This window comes from Oncorhynchus tshawytscha, linkage group LG04, assembly GCF_018296145.1.
Source record: "Oncorhynchus tshawytscha isolate Ot180627B linkage group LG04, Otsh_v2.0, whole genome shotgun sequence".
NCBI lineage: Eukaryota > Metazoa > Chordata > Actinopteri > Salmoniformes > Salmonidae > Oncorhynchus > Oncorhynchus tshawytscha.
This window is the reverse complement of record NC_056432.1, coordinates 46618056-46644764: the sequence shown is the minus strand read 5'-3', so window position 1 is coordinate 46644764 and position 26709 is coordinate 46618056. Positions and strand designations below refer to the sequence as shown.

Genomic DNA, 26709 nt, shown 5'->3' with positions numbered 1-26709 from the left:
CAAGGGTCCCTACTCCATAAGCCAGGCAGTGAATAAAGCCCACCATCAGACAGGGGTTCTGTTGAGTCTAGAGGTTAAAAGGTTATGTATGTGTGAGCATGCATGTTAGAGAGCATGGGTATCAGAGAACGTGTGTATGTGTTTGTGTAGTTGTTGTGTTAGAGCAATGAGCATGCAGGTTCACACTCTCTCTCTCCTCCCCCCTCCCCTTCCTAGTGATGAGATAGGTCTGATCCTGTGTCCTGAGGCCAGGTACAACCGCAGCCCCATCGTCTTGGTAGAGAACAAGTTGGGGGTGGAGAGCTGGTGTGTCAAGTTCCTGCTACCCTATGTCCACAACAAACTACTGCTCTACAGGCAGCGCAAACAGTGGCTGGACAGGGAAGGTAAGAAGAAGAATTATTTATTCTTTATCCATTTTCCTTAGTCCACTGAGACACGCACACCCCAGGGCTCGAAATTAAGGGTGTCCTGTAGGGCTGGGCGATATGACGATATAATATTGTGTGACGATAGACGTTTTTCTATCGTTTCATATTATGCTGTATCGTTTATTTAATTGTGTCGCAAATCACACTCTTTACTGCAATATTTTTTATCAATTGGATAATGCTTTGCGTGCCGTGTGGAAGGAAATTTGCAACACAAACAAACACGGAGGAGAGTGAACGTTACACAGAGCACAGAGACACAGACCTCATACCTAAAAGAGGGGCTACTTAGGTCGCATGGATGTGGTTTGGGTATGAAAAGTCTGACAAGGACCAGAAAACCATCCTCTGCAAAATATGCCACAGGCTGGTCCCGACAACAGGCTCAAACACCACTAACCTCCTTTACCACCTACGCAAGAATCATGTGAAACAATACAGCGAGAGTCTACGGATGAGACCCAAAAAAGTACAGTCGAGTGCTCAAAACAAACCCCCAACTTGAATCTTGTGAAACCCGAACCCTCTAAGAGGGTTCAAATACAACTTTTGAATGAGTGAAGCTTTTAGAGAGAGGTTTAGTACTTTTATATTTAATAATCTCAACCCACCCAATTCATATTCATTATATAGATAGGATATAGATAGGCTCGTTTTATTTTGTCTGGTTTAGCGTTCCAGATAAAGCAAAATATTTTTTGCTCATATGATTTGAAAAATGAATCAGCAGGAGTAAGCAGCGCCATAAGTAAGTGAGTAAACTGAGATATGACTAAGGAGTTAATCAGGGCAATTTTTCCATAAATAGACAGGTGTTTACCTCTTCATGGTTGCAGGATCTTGTCTGTTTTTACAAGTTTTCTATTGAAATTTATTGTGGAGCATATTTATATCTTTTGTGATATGAATACCGAGTATGTCTACTCACCATCAGCCCATTTTATAGGTAAGCTGCAGGGTAATGTAAAAGTTGTATTTTTTAAGGATCCAATAGTTAAAAATAAGTTGTCCTCCAGTAAACTTTGATTAAATTTCCAATATCCCCGTCCATGTGGAAAATCTATAAGAGTTATGTGAATGCCAATTAGATGGTGATCCGGTTGCATTCTGTCTCCTATTAAAACTTTTTAAACCTTTGATGCAAGAGCGAAAGAGACAAGAAAGTAGTCAAGACGACTAGCTTGATTATGTCTCCTCCATGGAAGGAGATTACAATTTACATCTGCAAAGACATGGCCCCAATTTACACGGTCGAGAAACAGGGGTTTCGTGAGTTGGTGCTAACACTCTACCCAAGGTACCAAATGCAAATTGATATGTGACAGGTATTAATTGACATGCAAAACAGTCAATCTCTCAAAATATATATTTTAGGCCTATATTTATTTTGTTTGCAACTATAGTTGAAGTGTTTTCTATTTACCTTTTTAGATTTTATACATTATTATAAATTTGCACCAAGGCTCTAAATAAAAGGATAAATAATCAAATATGACTAAGTACCTTTTATTTGTTGAGTATAATTCAAAATGTAATAAGAAATAGGCCTTTACATGTGGTCATTTTATACAAACTATTTATTAATTGAATTTACAGAAAATGCGCTATATCGTGATATGAAATGATCTATATCGGGATATGAGATTTTGTCCATATCGCCCAGCCCTAGTGTCCCGTCATCCGGGGGATGATTAAAAATATATGTCTGGGACTGTTTAAAACACACGTTGGAACAGTTGCGGGATGATAGAGCAGAAAAATATCAAATGCATAAAACAGTGGTTCCATACTAAAATGTTTAAATACAAAGATGAGGCTGATGAAACAGATCACATTATTGTGCCTTAATACTTTTGGACAGTAGAAGAGGAAATGCTGGTATCAATGGCATATCAGGAAATCTTTGCTTTTTTTCTATGGTCGGATTTTGGCTGTACATTATTAAAAGCACGGTGTTCACAAACGAGGTGTTCACAAACAAGAGGTGGTCAGGTACTGATGTTGGGCGATTAGGCCTGGCTCGCTTTTACTTTTCTTTTGAAAGATAGTGAATGTCTAACATCAAACCGTGAGATTGAAATAGCTAGAAAGAAGAATAAAAGACTGATGCAATGAGACAATATACAGTGCATTCGGAAAGCATTCAGGCCCCTTGACTTTTTTCAATTTTGTTATATTACAGCCTTATTCTAAAATGTATAAATAAATGTTTTCCCTCATCAATATACACACACAATATCCCATAAAGACAAAGCAAAAACAAATATGAGGGGACTCAGCAGAGGTTCAAACAAGTAAAAAGCCAGCGTGGCCTAATTTCTTCAGAGCAGCTAAGAATTCTAGTTAACATTTCAAAACAGTACTGACTGAAGCTTTCTAGAGAATGTCATTTAAAAAGCAGCCTCTGAGATCATAAGGAATACGTTTTGTTGCATGAAGAATTTATATCAAGAAATCTGGTCGTTTTTGTCTGTCTAGCTGATAGGGAGTGAGCGGGCGGAGTGGGTCTATTTACAGGACTTTGTTATTGCAGCCACACGTAGCTTACACACAATAGGGCCGGGATGATACTAGTATTGCAATATTTTTTCCATGGCAAAACTTAAAACATGAAGTAGACCGAAAGCTTTGGTCCTTTCTAAACCTGCTGTAATAAATAAATGTGACTCTGGATGACAGCATAATGTTTGTTTCCAAGATTAGGTCTGTTTTCCTGAAGAAGTAAAATTCGCTTCATGTTTTATTTACTTACCACGATACTAATGAGTATCACGATACTGCTATCGTCCTGGCCCTAATACACAACACAGCTGGTGGAAGCTGGAGTCATTGGTTGGTGTCCATACCTCACATTCCAAGCGGTGGTAAAGTCTGAGTTGAGCAGCAGCAGAGTGCAAGTAATGTCCACCAGAGCTGGAAGAGGGAGAGACAGAGACAGGTTAGCATATCAAGTGATTATTTGAAGTACAATTAAAGCTGTCTATAATGCCCATTTGTCTTGGCAAAATACATTCTGGCCGTCCAAAGGGTAACGAAAGGACCAGACCAACTGAAAATTTTGACACATCCCCAAAGCTCATCTATATGATTAAACCTAGAGCCCGACCGATAAATCGGCTAACCGATATTATCGTGCGATATTAGCCTTTCACATATTCCACAGATAAAGCACCGATATTGTGTACATAGAATGAACAAATATGTCTGCTCATACATGTCACGCTGTAGAATGATAGGAGACAGGCGCAGGAATACGTAATAGTTTTTTAAATTTCTCCACCTAAAATAAAGTACATCATGAAAACGACCGGGACGAAGCCCAAAACAAACACGTGTGTGTGTGTGTGTATATATAAAAACACAGGGATGCAACCCAAACAAAAGAGCGAGGCGTAAACCTCTAAATAATACACAGGACTAGACCCGTAATAACAAGTGCACAATAACACATAGCACGAAAGCCGATACAACAGAGCAAAGGTACTCACAAGACCAACGGACTTGGGGACAATAATCGACAAGGACAGTGGGGAACAGAGGGCACATACAGTTGAAGTTGGAAGTTTACATACACCTAAGCCAAATACATTTAAACTCAGTTTTTCACTACTCCTGACATTTAATCCGTGTAAAAATTCATTTTTTTAGGTCAGTTAGGATCACCACATTGTTTTAAGAATGTGAAATGTCAAAATAATAGTAGAGAGAGTGATTTATTTCAGCTTTTATTTCTTTCTTCACATTCCCAGTGGGTCAGAAGTTTACATACAATCAATTAGTATTTGGTAGCACAGCTGTTGTAACTGAGTCAGGTTTGTAGGCCTCCTTGCTCACGCATGTTTTTTCAGTTCTGCTCACACATTTTCTATAGGGTTGAGGTCAGGGCTTGTGTGATGAGTGATGGCCACTCCAAAACCTTGACTTTATTGTTCTTAGCCATTTTGCCACAACTTTGGAAGTATGCTTGGGGTCATTGTCCATTTGGAAGATCCATTTGCGACCAAGCTTTAACTTTCTGACCGATGTCTTGAGATGTTGCTTCAATTTATCCACGTAATTTTCCTCCCTCAGGATGCCATCTATTATGTGAAGTGCACCAGTCCCTCCTGCAGCAAAGCACCCCACAACATGAGGCTGCCTCCCCCGTGCTTCACGGTTGGGATGGTGTTCTTCGGCTTGCAAGCCTCCCCCTTTTTCCTCCAAACATAACAATGGTCATTTATCACCAAAAAGTTCTATTTTTGTTTCATCAGACCAGAGGACATTTCTCCAAGAAGTACGGTCTTTGTCCCCATGTGCAGTTGCAAACCGTAGTCTGGCTTTTTTATGGCGGTTTTGGAGCAGTGGCTTCTTCCTTGCTGAGCGGCCTTTCAGGTTATGTCGATATAGGACTCATTTTACTGTGGATATAGATACTTTTGTACCTGTTGTTTCCTCCAACATCTTCACAAGGTCCTTTGCTGTTGTTCTGGGATGATTTGCACTTTTTGCACCAAAGTACGTTCATACTTGCATACTATTGTTTGTACAGATGAACGGGGTACCTTCAGGCATTATGACATTTCTCCCAAGAATGAACCAGACTTGTGGAGGTCTACAGTTTTTTTTTCTGAGGTCTTTGCTGATTTATTTTGATTTTCCCATGATGTCAAGCAAAGAGGCACTGAGTTTGAAGATATGCCTTGAAAAACATCCAAAGGTACACCTCCAACGGACTCAAATGATGTCAATTAGCCTGTCAGAAGCTTCCAAAGCCATGACATCATTTTTCTGGACTTTTCCAAGCTGTATGTACACTTCTTACCCACTGGGAATGTGATGAAATACTGTAATTTAAAGCTGAAATAAATAATTCTCTCAACTATTATTCTGACATTTCACATTCTTAAAATAAAGTGGTGATCCTAACTGACTTAATTCAGGGAATTTTTACAAGGATTAAATATCAGGAGTTGTAAAAAACTGAGTTTAAATGTTTTTGGCTTTGGTGTATGTAAACTTCCAACTTCAACTGTTTGTGCCCTCTGTTCCCCATTGTCCTTGTCGATTATTGTCCCCATGTCCGTTGGTCTTGTGAGTCCCTTTTTGTCGTGGTAATTTCCTGTATCACTAAATGAGGAGAGTTTACAAATCACACACCAGTCAGAGTTATACTTAAACTTCATCTTTAATGATTTGACCTTCACCATAGCCCTTTGACTCTCAGATCAATTCAGTTTCTATAATGAATTCTGAGAGTGCCTATAAGAGAATTCCAAGATCTTTTATAGCCAAGAAACACCCCTCTCAACTTACATGACGAACCACACATCTTAGGAATAGTTCACAAAGAATGACTTTTACTTGAGAGAGGAGTATCCCATAGCCAGATAGCATTAGCTATAAATTATCGTTCAGTTTGGTCTCTAAGACAAGGTTCTATTCTCGTTCCCAGTACTTTATAGTACCAAAACATTACCTCATCCAATGGCATATATCAATTGTCAACTTTAGATACTCCCATCTGAAGAACAGCCCCTCCTGGACAAGCTCACTGAAGGGAGTGAGCCTCTAGGTCATGTACTATGAAAGATAAGTGCAACATTAGAGGGGTTCCAGACACGGCCATACTCCTCCCCCCAATGGGAAAAGGAGGGAGTGACTGGCGTACAGACATTGTGAAGCCCTTCACATGGTTTAACAGATACATTCACATATGAAGACAATGTTCAAACCTGACCTCTCCCCTCTCTGGGCCCCAAGTGACTTTTCCCTAGCTGAGAAGGGAAAAATGCAACTGACAACAGTATAGTCCAAAAGGAGACATTCTAATGACAAGCATCTCACATAAGCATATTATGAAAATAAATAAAACATCTTATTTATCTATGTTACCCAACTAATTCTGATTCATCCACAACACTTCGCTCTGTTGTATCGGCTTTCGTGCTATGTGTTATTGTGCACTTGTTATTACGGGTCTAGTCCTGTGTATTATTTAGAGGTTTACATCTCACTCTTTTGTTTGGGTTGCATCCCTGTGTTTTTATATATACACACACACACACGTGTTTGTTTTGGGCTTCGTCCCCGTCGTTTTCATGACATACTTTATTTTAGGTGGAGAAATAAAAAAAAAACTATTATGTATTCCTGCGCCTGTCTCCTATCATTCTACAGCGTGACATGTATGAGCAGACATATTTGTTCATTCTATGTACACAATATCGGTGCTTTATCTGTAGAATATGTGAAAGGCTAATTTTGCCGATAATATTGGTTAACCGATTTATCGGTTGGCTCTAGTTTTAATCATATAGATGAGCTTTGGGGATGTGTCCAAATTTTCAGTTGGTCTGGTCCTTTTGTTACCCTTTTGGACAGCCAGAATGTATTTTGCTGAGAAAAATGGGCATTATAGACAGCTTTAATTGTACTTCAAATAATCACTTGATATGCTAACCTGTCTCTGTCTCTCCCTCTTCCAGCTCTGGTGGACATTACTTGCACTCTGCTGCTGCTCAACTCAGACTTTACCACCGCTTGGAATGTGAGGTATGGACACCAACCAATGACTCCAGCTTCCACCAGCTGTGTTGTGTATTAGGTCCAGGACGATAGCAGTATCGTAAAACTCGTTAGTATTGGAAACAAACATTATTTTGTCATCCAGAGTCACATTTATTTATTTTCCAAGTTATAGCATGCAATATTTTACATACAGCAGGTTTAGAAAGGACCAAAGCTTTCGTTCTGCTTCATGTTTGAATTTTTGTCATGGAAAAAATATTGCTATACTAGTATCATGCCGGCCCTATTGTGTGTAAGCTACGTGTGTATATATGTTGTGGCTGCAATAACAAAGTCCTGTAAATAGACCCACTCCGCCCGCTCACTCCCTATCAGCTAGACAGACAAAAACTACCAGATTCCTTGATATAAATTCTTCATGCAACAAAACGTATTCCTTATGATCTCAGAGGCTGCTTTTTAAATGACATTCTCTAGAAAGCTTCAGTCAGTACTGTTTTGAAACGTTAACTAGAATTCTTAGCTGCTCTGAAGAAATTAGGCCACGCTGGCTTTTTACTTGTTTGAACCTCCGCTTAGTCCCCTCATATTTGTTTTTGCTTTGTCTTTATGGGGTATTGTGTGTGTATATTGATGAGGGAAAATATTTATTTATACATTTTAGAATAAGGCTGTAATATAACAAAATGTGAAAAAAGTCAAGGGGCCTGAATACTTTCCCGAATGCACTGTATATTATCTCATTGCATCAGTCTTTTATTCTTCTTTCTAGCTATTTCAATCTCACGGTTTGATGTTAGACATTCACTATCTTTCAAAAGAAAAGGAAAAGCCACACACTCGGGTAGCTTTGATGCAATCATTTCTTAACACTAATTACAATAATTTATTTATCAACGTTTCGATAGCAAGCTGTCTTCATCAAAGTTTCAAGAGATTCAGTCTCCAATAGAGCCAGACTGATAAATCGGTTGACGGATATAATCAGCCGATATTAGCCTTTCACAAAAAAAATGATATCAGTCTTTATTCCACAGATAAAGCACCGATATTATATACATAGAATAAACAAATACGTCTGCTCATTTGCAGTAATGTTTTGAAAATGTCAATGGTTGCCTGACATCATTCAGCCCTAGGTCACAACGTGAGCGAGAGTAGGCATGGTAGTTTCACGGTGAATAGCTTGTCACAGCCAGTGTATATGAATAAGTAAATAATTAGAAGAACACTTCACCAAGCAAGCAGCCCTGTCCTCATCACTAAGGCCATGTGTTTGCATTCATGATAAGTAGCTAACGTTTGCTAGCTAAATAAATTAGAACGTGTGACTAAAACCAGTGGGGCAAGCATTTGCCTGCATAAATGTTTTCAGTCATCCGCGCATGCCATTTTACAATGTAATGTACGTATGGTTTCTGTGAGAAAACATTGTTGTAAATGAACAGCTAGCTTGTACTTGTCATAACTTACTCTCATTGCGAGGTTGCCATAAAGTGTTTGTTTACATGACCTTTGACTATTGTAAACACTGTAGTATATCTACTCAAGACAAATGCGGACACCTAGCGGTGAGATTAGGAACAGCACATTACTGCATTTCAATGCTTATTTGTGAACAGTGCAGTTGAAAGAAAGTTTAATTTATTCAGCCAGACACCCCTTGTGGCGGTTTAGCACAAACACTTTTGCATTATAGTGTAATTTAGACTAAAGTCATTAGCCACTGTTCAAAATGACTGGGCATCACTCGACTTTTGGCCACCAATGCTGCGGCGTCTGTAGAACTTTCATAACAATAACAACGAAACAGAGTGATTGAGCTGCAACCCATGAATTCGGAGTTGAGATAACCATGTGTAACAGTATTGCTTCTTTCCCTCTTCTTGCCCCAACCTGGGCTTGAACCAGTAACCCTCTGAACTAGAGTTGGGCGATATTCCGAAAGCATTGTCTACCGACGATGATTGACGGCCTTCGTCAATGGTGACGACATTGTGATGTGACAGACAATGGTCTATTTGAACTTAACGTAGTCTCGCAGTGCACAGCGGGGTAGCACACAAGTGACATTCCCGAGTAATCTGTCTATTTCTATTTGCTGTAGCCTATTTCAATAAATATGTTTTCTACAGAACGCTAAGAGAGGAATGTAGGCCAGACAAAGCGGAGAATCCTACCAAAGTGTACAGTCAGAAAAGATTGTTTCTCTCTCTCTGTTGGATGTATGGGCCTTAGGCTATAGCCTTAAAAAATGTAGAACATAAATATCTTGTCTAGCTGTTTTTAAAAACTTGGCCTATATTCCATTCTCTCTCCATTTGATAGGCTATGAGTGACTTTGGGCTATTGGCTACGCTTCCATCGTTTTGTGCATGGCCCTCTTCCAATAAAACAATGAATCTAACGGAGTTACATCTCAAAACCTTATTTGAATAGCCTTAAAACGTAAGGTAGCCAGGGGACTAATAATGAGAGAGAACAATGTCAATAGCCTATAATAAAATCGAATGACAAGTTTAATCAAGTTTAAGCTTATTTAGAAATAAATTATCCATGGGGGCCAGACAAATTCAGCCAGTAACATATCCTCCTACTAAAGCCGATCATAAAAGCTTTAAGACAAGTTAAAGGTTGCAATATGCAGAAGTTGCTGTGCCATTTCCTGGTTGCTAATATTCTAATAGTTTTCCTAATTTCAGTTTATGTGACAAAACAAGCAAGTGTAGAGAATCATTGTACCATCTAAACCGCTGTGAAATATATGTTCAATAACCAAAAATATAGAATTTTCAACTGTTTGAAGCTGATGTACAAAACCGAAGGTAAAAGACTGAAAAACAAACTTAAGAACGGGAAGCATAAAAACAGTGCACATATAACAGATCTACCTCTTCTTAGACTTACTTTCAATGATAATGACAGATCTATAACTCACATTTCCTTGTGAATTTGTTCGGGTTGCCCAAAATGTTACAAATTGCAGCTTTAAAGCTATGAACAGTAACTTATTTCCCAAATATTCTAGTTTAAGAAAGTGTTGTCCTAAAGTTGCACGTTTAAAGTCTATAGCCTCGGCATAGGCTATTCTCAACCACAGCTGTATATGAGAGAGAACAAACAATAATATTTATTTACTATTATTTTAAGAGGCAAAAAAATAAATGATCCAGTTATTACCTACTAACTATCTAGCCATTTCACATTGGCTAAATATGCATGCTTAGCTAACGCGTAAATCATTCATTAACGTAAGTCGGATTTTTTACATACACTTAGGTTGGAGTCATTAAAAATCGTTTTTCAACCACTCCACAAATTTCTTGTTAACAAACTATAGTTTTGGCAAGTCGGTTAGGTTATCTACTTTGTGCATGACACAAGTAATTATTCCAACAATTGTTTACAGACAGATTATTTCAATTCTAATTCACTGTATCACAATTCCAGTGGGTCAGGAGTTTACATACACTAAATTGACTGTGCCTTTTAAACAGCTTGGAAAATCCCAGAAAATTATGTCATGGCTTTAGAAGCTTCTGATAAGCTAATTGACATAATTTGAGTCAATTGGATGTGTAACTGTGGATGTATTTCAAGGCATACCTTCAAACTCAGTGCCTCTTTGCTTGACATCATGGGAAAATCAAAAGAAATCAGCCAAGACTTCAGAAAAAAATTGTAGACCTCAAGTCTGGTTCAAAATTGGGAGCAATTCCAAATACCTGAAGGTACCACGTTCATCTGTACAAACAATAGTACCCAAGTATAAACACCATGGGACCACGTAGCTGTCGTACCGCTCAGGAAGGAGATGCGTTCTGTCTCCAAGAGATGAACGTACTTTGGTGTGAAAAGTGCAAATCAATCCCAGAACAAAGCAAAGAACCTTGTGAAGATGCTGGAGGAAACAGGTAGAACAGTATCTATATCCACAGGTAGAAAAGTATCTATATCCACAGTTAAACAAGTCCTATATCGACATAACCTGAAAGGTCGCTCAGCAAGGAAAAAGCCACTGCTCCAAAACTGCCATAAAAAAGCCAGATTACGGTTTGCAACTGCACATGGGGACAAAGTTTGTACTTTTTGGTCTGATGAAACAAAACTAGAACTGTTTGGCCGTATTGACCATTTTTATGTTTGGAGGAAAAGGGGGAGGCTTGCAAGCCGAAGAACACCTTCCCAACCGTGAAGCACGGGGTGGCAGCATCATGTTGTGAGGATGCTTTGCTGCAGGAGGGACTGGTGCACTTTGCAAAATAGATGGCATCATGAGGGAGGAAATTTATGTGGATATATTGAAGCAACATCTCAAGACATAAGTCAAGCAGTTAAAGCTTGGTCGCAAATGGGGATTCCAAATGGACAATGACCCCAAGCATACTTCCAAAGTTGTGGCAAAATGGCGTAAGGACAAAGTCAAGGTATTGGAGTGGCCATTACAATGCTCTGACCTCAATCCTTTAGAACATTTGTGGGCAGAACTGAAAAAGCGTGTGTGAGCAAAGAGGCCTACAAACCTGACTCAGTTACACCAGATCTGTCAGGAGGAATGGGCCAAAATTCACCCGACTTATTATGGGAAGCTTGTGGAAGGCTACCGGAAACGTTTGACCCAAGTTAAATAATTTAAAGGCAATGCTACCAAATACTAATTGAGTGTATGTAAACATCTGACCCACTGGGAATGTGATGAAAGAAATAAAGGCTGAAATAAATAATTCTCTCATTATTCCGACATTTCACATTCTTAAAATAAAGTGGTGATCCTAACTGACCTTAGACAGGGAATTTTTACTAGGTTTAAATATCAGGAGTTGTGAAAAACTGAGTTTAAATGTATTTGGCTAAGGTGTATGTAAACTTCCGACTTCAACTGTGAACTTTCACAGTGAATGCTTTTATTTTTACGTTTCGTACGATTTAATTGAATATCGCCAAATGCATTCTAAAAAAATATTGTGCCTATTTTAATGCAAACCTTGCTGTTAATAGATCATAATGCAGCATACAACTGAGCTAAACATTGGTAAATGACAAGTTCACTTTGTCATTCATAGCCTAAAACGCATATCAAGTGCAAATGCGCTGTTTAGCCCACATCTGAAGGCTGGGAGGTATTTAGGATGTCTCCTACTGTGGATCGCTAAAATATCCTAATGATTATGATTACACTTCCTTCATTCAAATATTATGGCGACACTTGGAAACTAAGCTCAAGTTTTCAGTGTGGCCTGTTATCGTCCAGACTTGTTGAAAAATCTCCAGGCTTTCGTCATAGCTGTCAATTCTTTGAAAAATAAAAAAATTCTTACAGGTGGTGGTTTGGGAAAAAAAAAAAAAATCCCGTCCGAATCGTTTTCTGGGGTAATAAATACATAACCAACGTTCTCTTGTAATATTAGTCCCTTGCGAATAGGGCTGAAGACAACAAACACCCTGGTCAAATCATTCTGTCATACAAAATACGTATCCAACTGTCAAGGTCACATACCTAATCGTTGCCTGGTATATTTCATTAAGCCCTAGCCGCTTTCAAACATTTGCTCATTTGGCAGATAATAAAAAAAGTAGTCAGCACTACTATGGTGTAGGCTATTTAGCCTGTGAATGTGTTTGCTTGTACATTGAGTGTCTTTGAGGGTCTAACTTGCCTAACTTTGATCAATTCAAACTTGCCTAACTTTGATCAACTTATTTTTCCTGTGAGTTTTTGTGTTTCATAAAACAAAAACAAGTATGCAAATAGCATGCAAACAAATGTGCCCAATGCAGTAACATAACATTCACATCCGGTAGGGAACATTGAGATTGACAGTCATTGAATAGTTCCTCTCTTCTGTCTGTTTTGGCAGGAAGGAGCTGCTGCAATGTGGCGCCCTAAATCCAGAGAGAGACCTGTACCTGGGAAAACTGGCCCTCACCAAGTTCCCCAAGAGCCCCGAGACATGGATACACAGGTAGGACTGGAGAGGGGTGTGTGTGTGTGGTGTGTGCCTGCGCGTGTGTCCACATTCAATATTTAAAAATATTAAACTGTAACTGGCGGTTTTACGATGCATGTTTAGTCACCAGTGGACCAAAATAAAACGATGGCATTTATAGGTTCCACTGTAAATCCTCACACACTTCAACACAACACACATTCAAACACGTCACATGCACATACACACGGTTAAACGGGTCCAATCATTACTGCCTCCACTGAGTCCCTTCTCGGCTCTAAACCAGGCAACAGAATAAATCTTTGAAATATTATTGATGAGGTAAAGTTATACAATTTACCACCACTAACCCAAGCTGGGAGGGAAGAAGGGATGGAGAGAATTAATGAGGGATTAAGAGAGAAGGAAAGTAAGAGTGTGGGTTGGAGAGAAAAGGGGGGGGGAGAGAAACAGAGGAAGGCACAGAAGGAGTGAGAGAGTGGGGATATCTTTCTTGCGAGATGGACGGTCTAACCTATTTCCCACAGTTTAACCCCCCACCCCCCGTTCCCCACACCGTCATGTTAGATCAGGACCAAGCCCACGCCTGTAGGCCGTAGGATCACATCCCATTAGAAAGACACCCTGCGTGCCCCAAGGGACCCTAGGAAATTATGGTCACATGATTGTCACTGGCATGACACTGGTTTCATTCAGTATATTGTAGAAGGAGGGGGAAAAGGGAGGAAGGATGAGGGGTTAGAGGTAGAAAGCAGGTAGAAACAGAGAGAGGGAGAGAGAGGGACAATTACACACACTTACACACATAACACATACACACAGTTGAAGTCGGAAGTTTACATTCACCTTAGCCAAATACATTTAAACTCAGTTTCAGAATTCCTGACATTTAATCCTTGTAGAAATTCCCTGTCGTTAGGTCAGTTAGGATCACCTCTTTATTTTAAGAATGTGAAATGTCAGAATAATAGTGTAGAGAATGATTTATTTCAGCTTTTATTTATTTCATCACATTCCCAGTGGGTCAGAAGTTTACATACTCAATTAGTTCTTGGTAGCAATGCCATTAAATTGTTTAACTTGGGTCAAACGTTTTGGGTAGCCTTCCACAAGCTTCCCATAATAAGTTGGGTGCATTTTGGCCCATTCCTCCTGACAGAGCTGGTGTAACAGAGTCAGGTTTTAATTTTTTATTTATTTAACCAGGTAGGCTAGTTGAGAACAAGTTCTCATTTACAACTGCGACCTGGCCAAGATAAAGCACAGCAGATTGACACATACAACAACACAGAATTACACATGAAATAAACACACATACAGTCAATAATACAGTATAAACAAGTCTATATACGATGTGAGCAAATGAGGTGAGATAAGGGAGGTAAAGGCAAAAAAAAGGCCATGGTGGCAAAGTAAATACAATATAGCAATTAAACACTGGAATGGTAGATCTGCAAGTAGAGATACTGGGGTGCAAAGGAGCCAGATAAATACAGTATGGGGATGAGGTAGTTGGAAGGGCTGTTTACAGATGGGCTATGTACAGGTGCAGTGATCTGTGAGATGCTCTGACAGCTGGTGCGTAAAGTTAGTGAGGGAGATATGAGTCTCCAGCTTCAGTGATTTTTGCAGTTTGTTCCAGTCATTGGCAGCAGAGAACTGGAAGGAAAGGCGGCCAAAGGAGGAATTGGCTTTGGGAGTGACCAGTGAGATATACCTACTGCAGCGCGTGCTACGGGTAGGTGCTGCTATGGTGAACATTGAGCTGAGATGAGGCGGGGCCTTACCTAGCAGAGACTTGTAGATGACCTAGAGCCAGTGGGTTTGGCGACGGGTAATGAAGCGAGGGCCAGCCAACGACAGCGTACAGGTCGCAGTGGTGGGTAGTATATGGGGCTTTGGTGACAAAACGGATGGCACTGTGATAGACTGAATCCAATTGGTTGAGTAGAGTGATGGAGGCTATTTTATAAATGACATCGTCGAGGATCGGTAGGATGGTCAGTTTTACGAGGGTATGTTTGGTAGCATGAGTGAAGGATGCTTTGTTGCGAAATAGGAAGCCGATTCTAGATGTCATTTTGGATTGGAGATGCTTAATGTGAGTCTGGAAGGAGATTTACAGTCTAACATACACCTAGGTATTTGTAGTTTTCCACATATTCTAAGTCAGAACCGTCCAGAGTAGTGATGCTGTGATCGGTTGAAGAGCATGCATTTAGTTTTACTTGCATTTAAGAGCAGTTGGAGGCCACGGAAGGAGAGTTGTATGGCATTGAAGCTCGTCTGGAGGTTAGTTAACACAGTGTCCAAAGAAGGGCCGGAAGTATACAGAATGGTGTCGTCTGTGTAGAGGTTGATCAGAGAATCACCAGCAGCAAGAGCGACATCATTGATGTATACAGAGAAGCGAGTCGGCCTGAAAATTGATCCCTGTGGCACCCCCATAGAGACCCCCATAGAGGTCCGGACAACAGGCCTTCCAATTTGACACACTGAGCTCTATCAGAGAAGTAGTTGGTGAACCAGGCGAGGCAATCATTTGAGAAACCAAGGCTGTTGAGTCTGCCAATAAGAATGTGGTGATTGACAGAGTCGAAAGCCTTGGCAAGGTCGATGAATACAGCTGCACAGTAATGTCTCTTATCGATAGCGGTTATGATAGGACCTTGAGCGTGGCTGAGGTGCACCCATGACCTGCTCTGAAACCAGATTGCATAGCAGAGAAGGTACGGTGGGATTTGAAATGGTCGGTAATCTGTTTGTTAACTTGGCTTTCGAAGGCCTTAGAAAGGCAGGGTAGGATAGATATAGGTCTGTAGCAGTTTGGGTCTAGAGTGTCTCCTCCTTTGAAGAGGGGGATGACCGTGGCAGCTTTCCCAATCTTTGGGAATCTCAGACAATACGAACGAGAGGTTGAACAGGCTGGTAATAGGGGTTGCAACAATTTCGGCAGGTACTTTTAGAAAGAGAGGATCCAGATTGTCTAGCCCAGCTGATTGTAGGGGTCCAGATTTTGCAGCTCTTTCAGAACATCAGCTATCTGGATTTGGGTGAAGGAGAAATGGGGGAGGCTTGGGTGAGTTGCTGTGGGGAGTGCAGGGCTTTTGACCGGGGTGGAAAGCATGGCCAGCAGTAGAAAAATGCCTATTGAAATGTTCTATTATCGTGGAAAGAGCTAGCCTTAGCTTTTCTAACTACCTGTGTAGCTGTGTTTACCTGTGTTTTTTAGAGAGAGAGACTTGTGAACCCTTTGGGGGGAAGAACACTTTGGGGTGGAGAAAGAGGGGGAGAGACTTGTGAACCCTTTGGGGGGAGAGAGAAAGAGAGAGAGACACTTGTAAACCTTCTGAGAGAGAGACCTGTGAACCCTTTGAGAAAGAGTTTACGTTCTCACGTTCACTCTCTCCCAAAGGGTTCTCCCCCCCAACGGTTCACAAGTGAACGTGAGAATGTGAACCCGCCCCTTGGCCGGCAGCGGGGTGCTAGAGGTGGTTAGCGTTCCCTGGATTGGACAGGGCACTATAGATACTTCAGGTTATCTCGGTATAACCAGGACCGCTCGCGTAGCCCTGCCTCTCTTTCTATATCGATACGTTGTCCGCGGAGGAACTTCCGGCGCCGACAGAGATGGCCGCCTCGCTTCGCGTTCCTAGGAAACTATGCAGTTTTTTGTTTTTTTTACGTGTTATCTCTTACATTAGTACCCCAGGTCATCTTAGGTTTCATTACATACAGTCGAGAAGAACTACTGAATATAAGATCAGCGTCAACTCACCATCAGTACGACCAAGAATATGATTTTCACGAAGCGGATCCTGTGTTCTGCCTTTCAACCAGGACAACGGAATGGATCGCAGCCGGCGACCCAAAAAACGATGCCGTAAAAGAGGGAAACGAGGCGGTCTTCTGGTCAGACTCCGGAGACAGGCACATCGTGCACCACTCCCTAGCATTCTTCTCGCCAATGTCCAGTCTCTTGACAACAAGGTTGATGAAATCCGAGCAAGGGTAGCATTCCAGAGGGACATCAGAGACTGTAACGTTCTTTGCTTCACGGAAACATGGCTCACTGGAGAGACGCTATCGGAGGTGGTGCAGCCAGCGGGTTTCTCCACGCATCGCGCGGACAGAAACAAACATCTTTCTGGTAAGAAGAGGGGCGGGGGCGTATGCCTTATGGCTAACGAGACGTGGTGTGATCACAGAAATATACAGGAAGTCAAATCCTTCTGTTCACCTGATTTAGAATTCCTCACAATCAAATGTAGACCGCATTATCTACCAAGAGAATTCTCTTCGATTATAATCACAGCCGTATATATTCCCCCCCAAGCAGACACATCGATGGCTCTGAACGAACTTTATTTGACTCTTTGCAAACTGGAATCTCTACATCCTGAGGCTGCATTCATTGTAGCTGGGGATTTTAACAAGGCTAATCTGAAAACAAGACTCCCTAAATTGTATCAGCATATCGATTGCGCAACTAGGGCTGAAAAAACCTTGGATCATTGTTACTCTAACTTCCGCGACGCATATAAGGCCCTGCCCCGCCCTCCTTTCGGAAAAGCTGACCACGACTCCATTTTGCTGATCCATGCCTACAGACAGAAACTAAAACAAGAAGCTCCCACGCTGAGGTCTGTCCAACGCTGGTCCGACCAAGCTGATTCCACACTCCAAGACTGCTTCCATCATGTGGACTGGGATATGTTTCGTATTGCGTCAGATAACAGCATTGACGAATACGCTGATTCGGTGTGCGAGTTCATTAGAACGTGCGTTGAAGATGTCGTTCCCATAGCAACGATTAAAGCATTCCCTAACCAGAAACCGTGGATTGATGGCAGCATTCGCATGAAACTGAAAGCGCGAACCACCGCTTTTAATCAGGGCAAGGTGACTGGTAACATGACCGAATACAAACAGTGCAGCTATTCCCTCCGCAAGGCTATCAAACAAGCTAAGCGTCAGTATAGAGACAAAGTAGAATCTCAATTCAACGGCTCAGACGCAAGAGGTATGTGGCAGGGTCTACAGTCAATCACGGACTACAAGAAGAAAACCAGCCCAGTCACGGACCAGGATGTCTTGCTCCCAGGCAGACTAAATAACTTTTTTGCCCGCTTTGAGGACAATACAGTGCCACTGACACGGCCTGCAACGAAAACATGCGGACTCTCCTTCACTGCAGCCGAGGTGAGTAAAACATTTAAACGTGTTAACCCTCGCAAGGCTGCAGGCCCAGACGGCATCCCAAATCAAATCAAATCAAATTTTATTTGTCACATACACATGGTTAGCAGATGTTAATGCGAGTGTAGCGAAATGCTTGTGCTTCTAGTTCCGACAATGCAGTAATAACGAACAAGTAATCTAACAACAATTCCAAAAAAACTACTGTCTTATACACAGTGTAAGGGGATAAAGAATATGTACATAAGGATATATGAATGAATGAGTGATGGTACAGAGCAGCATAGGCAAGATACAGTAGATGATATCGAGTACAGTATATACATATGAGATAAGTATGTAAACCAAGTGGCATAGTTAAGTGGCTAGTGATACATGTATTACATAAGGATGCAGTCGATGATATAGAGTACAGTATCAACGTATGCATATGAGATTAACAATGTAGGGTAAGTAACATTATATAAGGTAGCATTGTTTAAAGTGGCTAGTGATATATTTACATCATTTCCCATCAATTCCCATGATTAAAGTGGCTGGAGTGGAGTCAGTGTCATTGACAGTGTGTTGGCAGTAGCCACTCAATGTTAGTGGTGGCTGTTTAACAGTCTGATGGCCTTGAGATAGAAGCTGTTTTTCAGTCTCTCGGTCCCAGCTTTGATGCACCTGTACTGACCTCGCCTTCTGGATGACAGCGGGGTGAACAGGCAGTGGCTCGGGTGGTTGATGTCCTTGATGATCTTTATGGCCTTCCTGTAGCATCGGGTGGTGTAGGTGTCCTGGAGGGCAGGTAGTTTGCCCCGGTGATGCGTTGTGCAGACCTCACTACCCTCTGGAGAGCCTTACGGTTGAGGGCGGTGCAGTTGCCATACCAGGCGGTGATACAGCCCGCCAGGATGCTCTCGATTGTGCATCTGTAGAAGTTTGTGAGTGCTTTTGGTGACAAGCCAAATTTTTCAGCCTCCTGAGGTTGAAGAGGCACTGCTGCGCCTTCCTCACGATGCTGTCTGTGTGAGTGGACCAATTCAGTTTGTCTGTGATGTGTATGCCGAGGAACTTAAAACTCTGCTACCCTCTCCACTACTGTTCCATCGATGTGGATGGGGGTGTTCCCTCTGCTGTTTCCTGAAGTCCACAATCATCTCCTTAGTTTTGTTGACGTTGAGTGTGAGGTTATTTTCCTGACACCACACTCCGAGGGCCCTCACCTCCTCCCTGTAGGCCATCTCGTCGTTGTTGGTAATCAAGCCTACCACTGTTGTGTCGTCCGCAAACTTGATGATTGAGTTGGAGGCGTGCATGGCCACGCAGTCGTGGGTGAACAGGGAGTACAGGAGAGGGCTCAGAACGCACCCTTGTGGGGCCCCAGTGTTGAGGATCAGCGGGGAGGAGATGTTGTTGCCTACCCTCACCACCTGGGGGCGGCCCGTCAGGAAGTCCAGTACCCAGTTGCACAGGGCGGGGTCGAGACCCAGGGTCTCGAGCTTGATGACGAGCTTGGAGGGTACTATGGTGTTGAATGCCGAGCTGTAGTCGATGAACAGCATTCTCACATAGGTATTCCTCTTGTCCAGATGGGTTAGGGCAGTGTGCAGTGTGGTTGAGATTGCATCGTCTGTGGACCTATTTGGGCGGTAAGCAAATTGGAGTGGGTCAAGGGTGTCAGGTAGGGTGGAGGTGATATGGTCCTTGACTAGTCTCTCAAAGCACTTCATGATGACGGATGTGAGTGCTACGGGGCGGTAGTCGTTTAGCTCAGTTACCTTAGCTTTCTTGGGAACAGGAACAATGGTGGCCCTCTTGAAGCATGTGGGAACAGCAGACTGGTATAGGGATTGATTGAATATGTCCGTAAACACACCGGCCAGCTGGTCTGCGCATGCTCTGAGGGCGCGGCTGGGGATGCCGTCTGGGCCTGCAGCCTTGCGAGGGTTAACACGTTTAAATGTCTTACTCACTTCGGCTGCAGTGAAGGAGAGACCGCATGTTTCCGTTGCAGGCCGTGTCAGTGGCACTGTATTGTCCTCAAAGCGGGCAAAAAGTTATTTAGTCTGCCTGGGAGCAAGACATCCTGGTCCGTGACTGGGCTGGGTTTCTTCCTGTAGTCCGTGATTGACTGTAGACCCTGCCACATGCCTCTTGTGTCTGAGCCGTTGAATTGAGATTCTACTTTGTCTCTGTACTGGCGCTTAGCTTGTTTGATAGCCTTGCGGAGGGAATAGCTGCACTGTTTGTATTCAGTCATGTTACCAGACACCTTGCCCTGATTAAAAGCAGTGGTTCGTGCCTTCAGTTTCACACGAATGCTGCCATCAATCCATGGTTTCTGGTTAGGGAATGTTTTAATCGTTGCTATGGGAACGACATCTTCAACGCACGTTCTAATGAACTCGCACACCGTATCAGCGTATTCGTCAATGTTGTTGTCTGACGCAATACGAAACATCTCCCAGTCCACGTGATGGAAGCAGTCTTGGAGTGTGGAGTCAGCTTGGTCAGACCAGCATTGGACAGACCTCAGCGTGGGAGCTTCTTGTTTTAGTTTCTGTCTGTAGGCAGGGATCAACAAAATGGAGTCGTGGTCAGCTTTTCCGAAAGGGGGGCGGGGCAGGGCCTTATATGCGTCGCGGAAGTTAGAGTAACAATGATCCAGGGTCTTTCCACCCCTGGTTGCGCAATCGATATGCTGATAAAATTTAGGGAGTCTTGTTTTCAGATTAGCCTTGTTAAAATCCCCAGCTACAATGAATGCAGCCTCCTGATAAATCGTTTCCAGTTTGCAGAGAGTTAAATAAAGTTCGTTCAGAGCCATCGATGTGTCTGCTTGGGGGGGGATATATACGGCTGTGATTATAATCGAAGAGAATTCTCTTGGTAGATAATGCGGTCTACATTTGATTGTGAGGAATCCTAAATCAGGTGAACAGAAGGATTTGAGTTCCTGTATGTTTCTTTCATCACACCATGTCACGTTGGCCATAAGGCATACGCCCCCGCCCGTCTTCTTACCAGAAAGATGTTTGTTTCTGTCGGCGCGATGCGTGGAGAAACCCGCTGGCTGCACCGCTTCGGATTGCGTCTCTCCAGTTAGCCATGTTTCCGTGAAGCAGAGAACGTTACAGTCTCTGATGTCCCTCTGGAATGCTACCCTTGCTCGGATTTCATCAACCTTGTTGTCAAGAGACTGGACATTGGCAAGAAGAATGCTAGGGAGTGGTGCACGGTGTGCCCGTCTCCGGAGTCTGACCAGAAGACCGCTTCGTTTCCCTCTTTTTCTGAGGCGTTTTTTTTTTGGTCGCTGCATGTGATCCACACACTGGTTGTAAGGCAGAACACAGGATCCGCATCGCGAAAAACATATTCTTGGTCGTACTGATGGTGAGTTGACGCTGATCTTATATTCAGTAGTTCTTCTCGGCTGTATGTAATGAAACCTAAGATGACCTGGGGTACTAGTGTAAGAAATAACACGTAAAAAAACAAAAAACTGCATAGTTTCCTAGGAACGCGAAGCGAGGCGGCCATCTCTGTCGGCGCCAGCCGCGCCCTCAGAGCATGCGCAGACCAGCTGGCCGGTGTGTTCACGGACATATTCAATCAATCCCTATACCAGTCTGCTGTTCCCACATGCTTCAAGAGGGCCACCATTGTTCCTGTTCCCAAGAAAGCTAAGGTAACTGAGCTAAACGACTACCGCCCCGTAGCACTCACTTCCGTCATCATGAAGTGCTTTGAGAGACTAGTCAAGGACCATATCACCTCCACCCTACCTGACACCCTAGACCCACTCCAATTTGCTTACCGCCCAAATAGGTCCACAGATGATGCAATCTCAACCACACTGCACACTGCCCTAACCCATCTGGACAAGAGGAATACCTATGTGAGAATGCTGTTCATCGACTACAGCTCGGCATTCAACACCATAGTACCCTCCAAGCTCGTCATCAAGCTCGAGACCCTGGGTCTCGACCCCGCCCTGTGCAACTGGGTACTGGACTTCGTGACGGGCCGCCCCAGGTGGTGAGGGTAGGCAACAACATCTCCATCCCGCTGATCCTCAACACCGGGGCCCCACAAGGGTGCTTTCTGAGCCCTCTCCTGTAATCCCTGTTCACCCACGACTGCGTGGCCACGCACGCCTCCAACTCAATCATCAAGTTTGCGGACGACACAACAGTGGTAGGCTTGATTACCAACAACGACGAGACGGCCTACAGGGAGGAGGTGAGGGCCCTCGGAGTGTGGTGTCAGGAAAATAACCTCACACTCAACGTCAACAAAACTAAGGAGATGATTGTGGACTTCAGGAAACAGCAGAGGGAACACCCCCCTATCCACATCGATGGAACAGTAGTGGAGAGGGTAGTAAGTTTTAAGTTCCTCGGCATACACATCACAGACAAACTGAATTGGTCCACTCACACAGACAGCATCGTGAAGAAGGCGCAGCAGCGCCTCTTCAACCTCAGGAGGCTGAAGAAATTTGGCTTGTCACCAAAAGCACTCACAAACTTCAGATGCACAATCGAGAGCATCCTGGCGGGCTGTATCACCGCCTGGTACGGCAACTGCTCCGCCCACAACCGTAAGGCTCTCCAGAGGGTAGTGAGGTCTGCACAACGCATCACCGGGGGCAAACTACCTGCCCTCCAGGACACCTACACCACCCGATGTTACAGGAAGGCCATAAAGATCATCAAGGACAACAACCACCCGAGCCACTGCCTGTTCACCCCGCTATCATCCAGAAGGCGAGGTCAGTACAGGTGCATCAAAGCTGGGACCGAGAGACTGAAAAACAGCTTCTATCTCAAGGCCATCAGACTGTTAAACAGCCACCACTAACATTGAGTGGCTGCTGCCAACACACAGCTCTAGCTGGGATGTGTGAACCCCACGTTTATCCTCTAGACTCTTTGTTTCACCACTAATTGATCCTTGAGTTGTTATTAAGCACTAGTCCTACCAGTCTCTCTATGATTTCCATCAGGTTGAGTATTTCCCTTCTGTGATGTATCTAGTTTAAAGTGTGAAGACCTTTAGTCAACTTAGTCTCACTACTCTGCCCGTCGGCTATGTATCGCTTGGATAATAAAACTTAGATCGATAAGACAATTAATGAATCACTACTGGACACACCTTCCTCCTTGTCTTTTAATGGTAACTCACTTTGTCGTAGAGTATTGGTCTCCGTTTCCAGTGTCCCGGTAGAGGGGAGTGTCAGAGTTGTTATCTCCCGTGCCATTAACTGTCTTGGGAGGGCGTTTTACTTGAGACAAAATAAGGCTACCGTTTATTTTTGGAAACACTCTGTTTTTTGTCTTTTACAATCAAACACATTTCAAAATACACAATTTGTTACTTGGTCACACACAGCGTTAATCAAAAACATGCAAATGCCTTAATGCTCTATAAAGCCTGGTACAATGATAACACTTATCTCTATATTAATGCTTATAATAGCTCTTTAATTACCTTTGAGAGATGACGGGGAGACCCACGTTATCAGGAGCAGAGTTTCAATCGGTCAGAGTTGGCTGAGAATTTAGTCTATGTATAGATACTCTCCCCACGGAGGAATCTTTGGTTTGACTAAATTTAGATAGATTCGAGTTAGACTGGAGGGACGAGAGATTCTCAGCTGAGCTACCGCAGTGTCAGTGGCGATAAGTCCCGGCCAGAATGTTGAGCTCAATCGGTTAAGATATTATTGCATCAAGATAAACCAAGCAACGGGTCAGATGGCGACTTGAACAACTGTTCAATAGCTAAATGTCAAGAGCCCAAGTTCCAGCAAGTTAGAATCTTTAAGTAATTTGAGTCAGGTGGCAATTACCCGAAGTCAAATGGTTGTCTAAATGAATTCAGAATTCAAGAAGTCAGTGCCAAAATAATGGCAATTTCCCCTTTTATACCTTTTGTTTCTCTGCACCGGATCCGCTGCTCGTCCCAGACTAAACAATTATCTCGAGTCGATCTTTCCTTAAGCATATCGAGTCACCCTTTCCGGTAGCAGAGAGGGTGATGGCACATCTTACAACAGGAAATACTTTTCTCACAGTGCATATATGGGCCTCTGTTTATGACAGAGCCTATTACTCTAGCAACAATGATTCTAACAGTTTTTCCCATTCCTCAGAGGTGTCGTTGAGGGTTGGAGCAGGAGTTTCTTGGTACCAGGAGGTTGAGTTAGGAGGTGAGCTGGTGGCATACTCAGGTGATTGTGTCCAGTTCAGATGTTTCTGGAGGCTCAAAAACGGGTGGGGATAGAGGGGGGAAAAGGGACACAGGGGAGATCCCTTTGGTGTTTCACCACAGTTTTCATGTCTTTATTGAACACACCGTGTAAACATTCACAGTGCAGAGTGGGTAAAGTATGTGAACCCTTGGATTAATAACTGGTTGACCCTCCTTTGGAAACAATAACCTCAACCAAACGTTTTCTGTAGTTGCGGATCAGACCTGCACAACGATCAGGAGGAATTTTGGACCGTTCCTTTTTACAAAACTGTTTCAGTTACACAATATTCTTGGGATGTCTGGGGTGAACCCCTCTCTTGAGGTCATGCCACTGCATCTCAATTGGGTTGACAGGACTCTGACTGGTCCACTCAAGAAGCTGTATTTCTGTTGAAGCCATTCTGTTGTTGATTTACTTCAGTGTTTTGGGTTGTTGTCCTGTTGCATCACCAAACTTCTGTTGACCTTCAATTGGCTGACAGATAGTCTTACATTCTCCTGCAAAAAGTATTGATGAACATGGGAATTAATTTTTCCAACGATGATAGCAAGCTGTCCAGGCCCTGAGGCAGCAAAGCAGACCCAAACCATGATGCTCCCTCCACCATACTTTACAGTTGGGATGATGTTTTGATGTTGGGGTGCTGTGCCTTTTTTTTCTCCACACAGTGTTGTGTGTTCTTTAGTTTAACTTTAGTTTAATCTGTCCACAGAATATTTTGGAACATCCAGGTGCTCTTTTGCGAACTTCATATTTTTGGGGGACAGCAGTGGCTTCTTCCGTGGTATCCTCCCATGAACACCATTCTTGTTTAGTGTTTTACGTGTCATAGACTCGTCAACAGAGATGTTCGCATGTTCCAGAGATTTCTGTAAGTCTTTAGCTGACACTAGGATTCTTCTTAACCTCATTGAGCATTCTGCACTCTGCTCTTGCATTCATCTTTGTAGGACGGCCTCCTAGGGAGAGTAGCAACAGTGCTGAACTTTCTCCATTCATTGACAAGTTGTCTTACCATGGACTGATGAACATCAACTCATTGATTGGACTCCAGGTAAACTGACTCCTGACTCCAATGAGCTTTTGGAGAAGTCATTAGCCTATGGGGTTCACATACTTTTTCCAACCTACACTGTGAATTTTTAAATTATGTATTTAATATAGACAAGAAAAATACAATAATTTGTGTGTTATTAGTTTAAGCATACTGTGTTTGTCAATTCTTGTGAATTAGATGAAGGTGAGGTCAAATGTTATGACCAATTTCTGCAGAAATCCAGGTAATTCCAAAGGGTTAGATAGATGGATAGATTATTGCATTTTGTGCTTGTCTACCAGAGAGTGGAGGTTCCATTTGGGGATTCTAGAAGCAGTTTGTTTATATCCTGTAGCATGTGAATAGGGATTATTATGTCACACTGAGACATGGTCACGGTGAATGGTGGTTCTACAGCCTGAATTTTAAATTATATATTTTTTTGTCACCGGCCTACACACAATACCCCATAAGTAAAATTATGTTTTTAATTTTTTTTTTTAAACAAATTAATTAAAGATGAAAAACTGAAACGTCTTCAGTCACTAAGTATTCAACCCCTTTGTTATGGCAAGCATAAATAGGTCCAGGAGTAAAAATGTCACATAAGTTGCATGGACTCACTGTGTGCAAACGTTGTGTTTATGCTTTTTGAATGACTACCTCATCTCTGTGCCCCACACATACAATTATCTATAAGGTCCCTCAGTTGATCAGTGCCTCGCAAAGAGGGGCACCTGTTGGTAGTTGGGTAACAAATTACAAAAAAACAGACATGTAATATCCCTTTGAGCACGTGTCAAACTCATTCCACAGAGAGCCAAGGGTCTGTGTATTTTTGCTCCACCCTTGTACTTGATTGATGAAATAAGTTAACAACATTGTAGTTACTCCACAATACTAACCTAATTGACAGAGAGAAAAGGAAGCCTGTACAGAATAAAAAATATTCCAAAACATGCATCTAAAGGCACTAAAGTAGTACTGCAAAAATGCTATGATGAAACTGGATCTGAGGACCACAGAAAAGGAAAACCCAGAGTTACCTCTGCTACAGAGGGTAAGTTCATTAGAGTTACCAACTGGAAATTGCAGCCCAAATAAATGCAGTAACATCGTAACATCAATTGTTCAGAGGAGACTGCGTGAGTCAGGCCTTCATGGTCGAATTGTTGCAACGAAACCATTACGAAAGGACACAAATGAGAAGAAGAGACTTGCTTGGGCCAAGAAACACAAACAATGGACATTAGACATTAGATTTTTGTTTCCAACCGCCGTGTCTTTATGAGACGCAGAGTATTTTGTATTTATTATGGATCCCCATTAGCTGCTGCCTTG

General features: G+C 42.6%; 1 protein-coding gene across 2 annotated transcripts in view; it reads left to right on the top strand.

Moving 5' to 3' along the window:
- Positions 1–26709, top strand: part of LOC112248885 (protein prenyltransferase alpha subunit repeat-containing protein 1) — a 115341-nt gene that overhangs the window by 2611 nt on the left and 86021 nt on the right. For both annotated transcript variants that reach the window (XM_042320813.1, XM_024418280.2), the window contains exons 2-4: positions 217–386; positions 6899–6965; positions 12800–12904. In XM_042320813.1, the coding sequence (XP_042176747.1) occupies positions 217–386; positions 6899–6965; positions 12800–12904 (342 nt within the window). The remainder of the gene's footprint in view (positions 1–216; positions 387–6898; positions 6966–12799; positions 12905–26709) is intronic.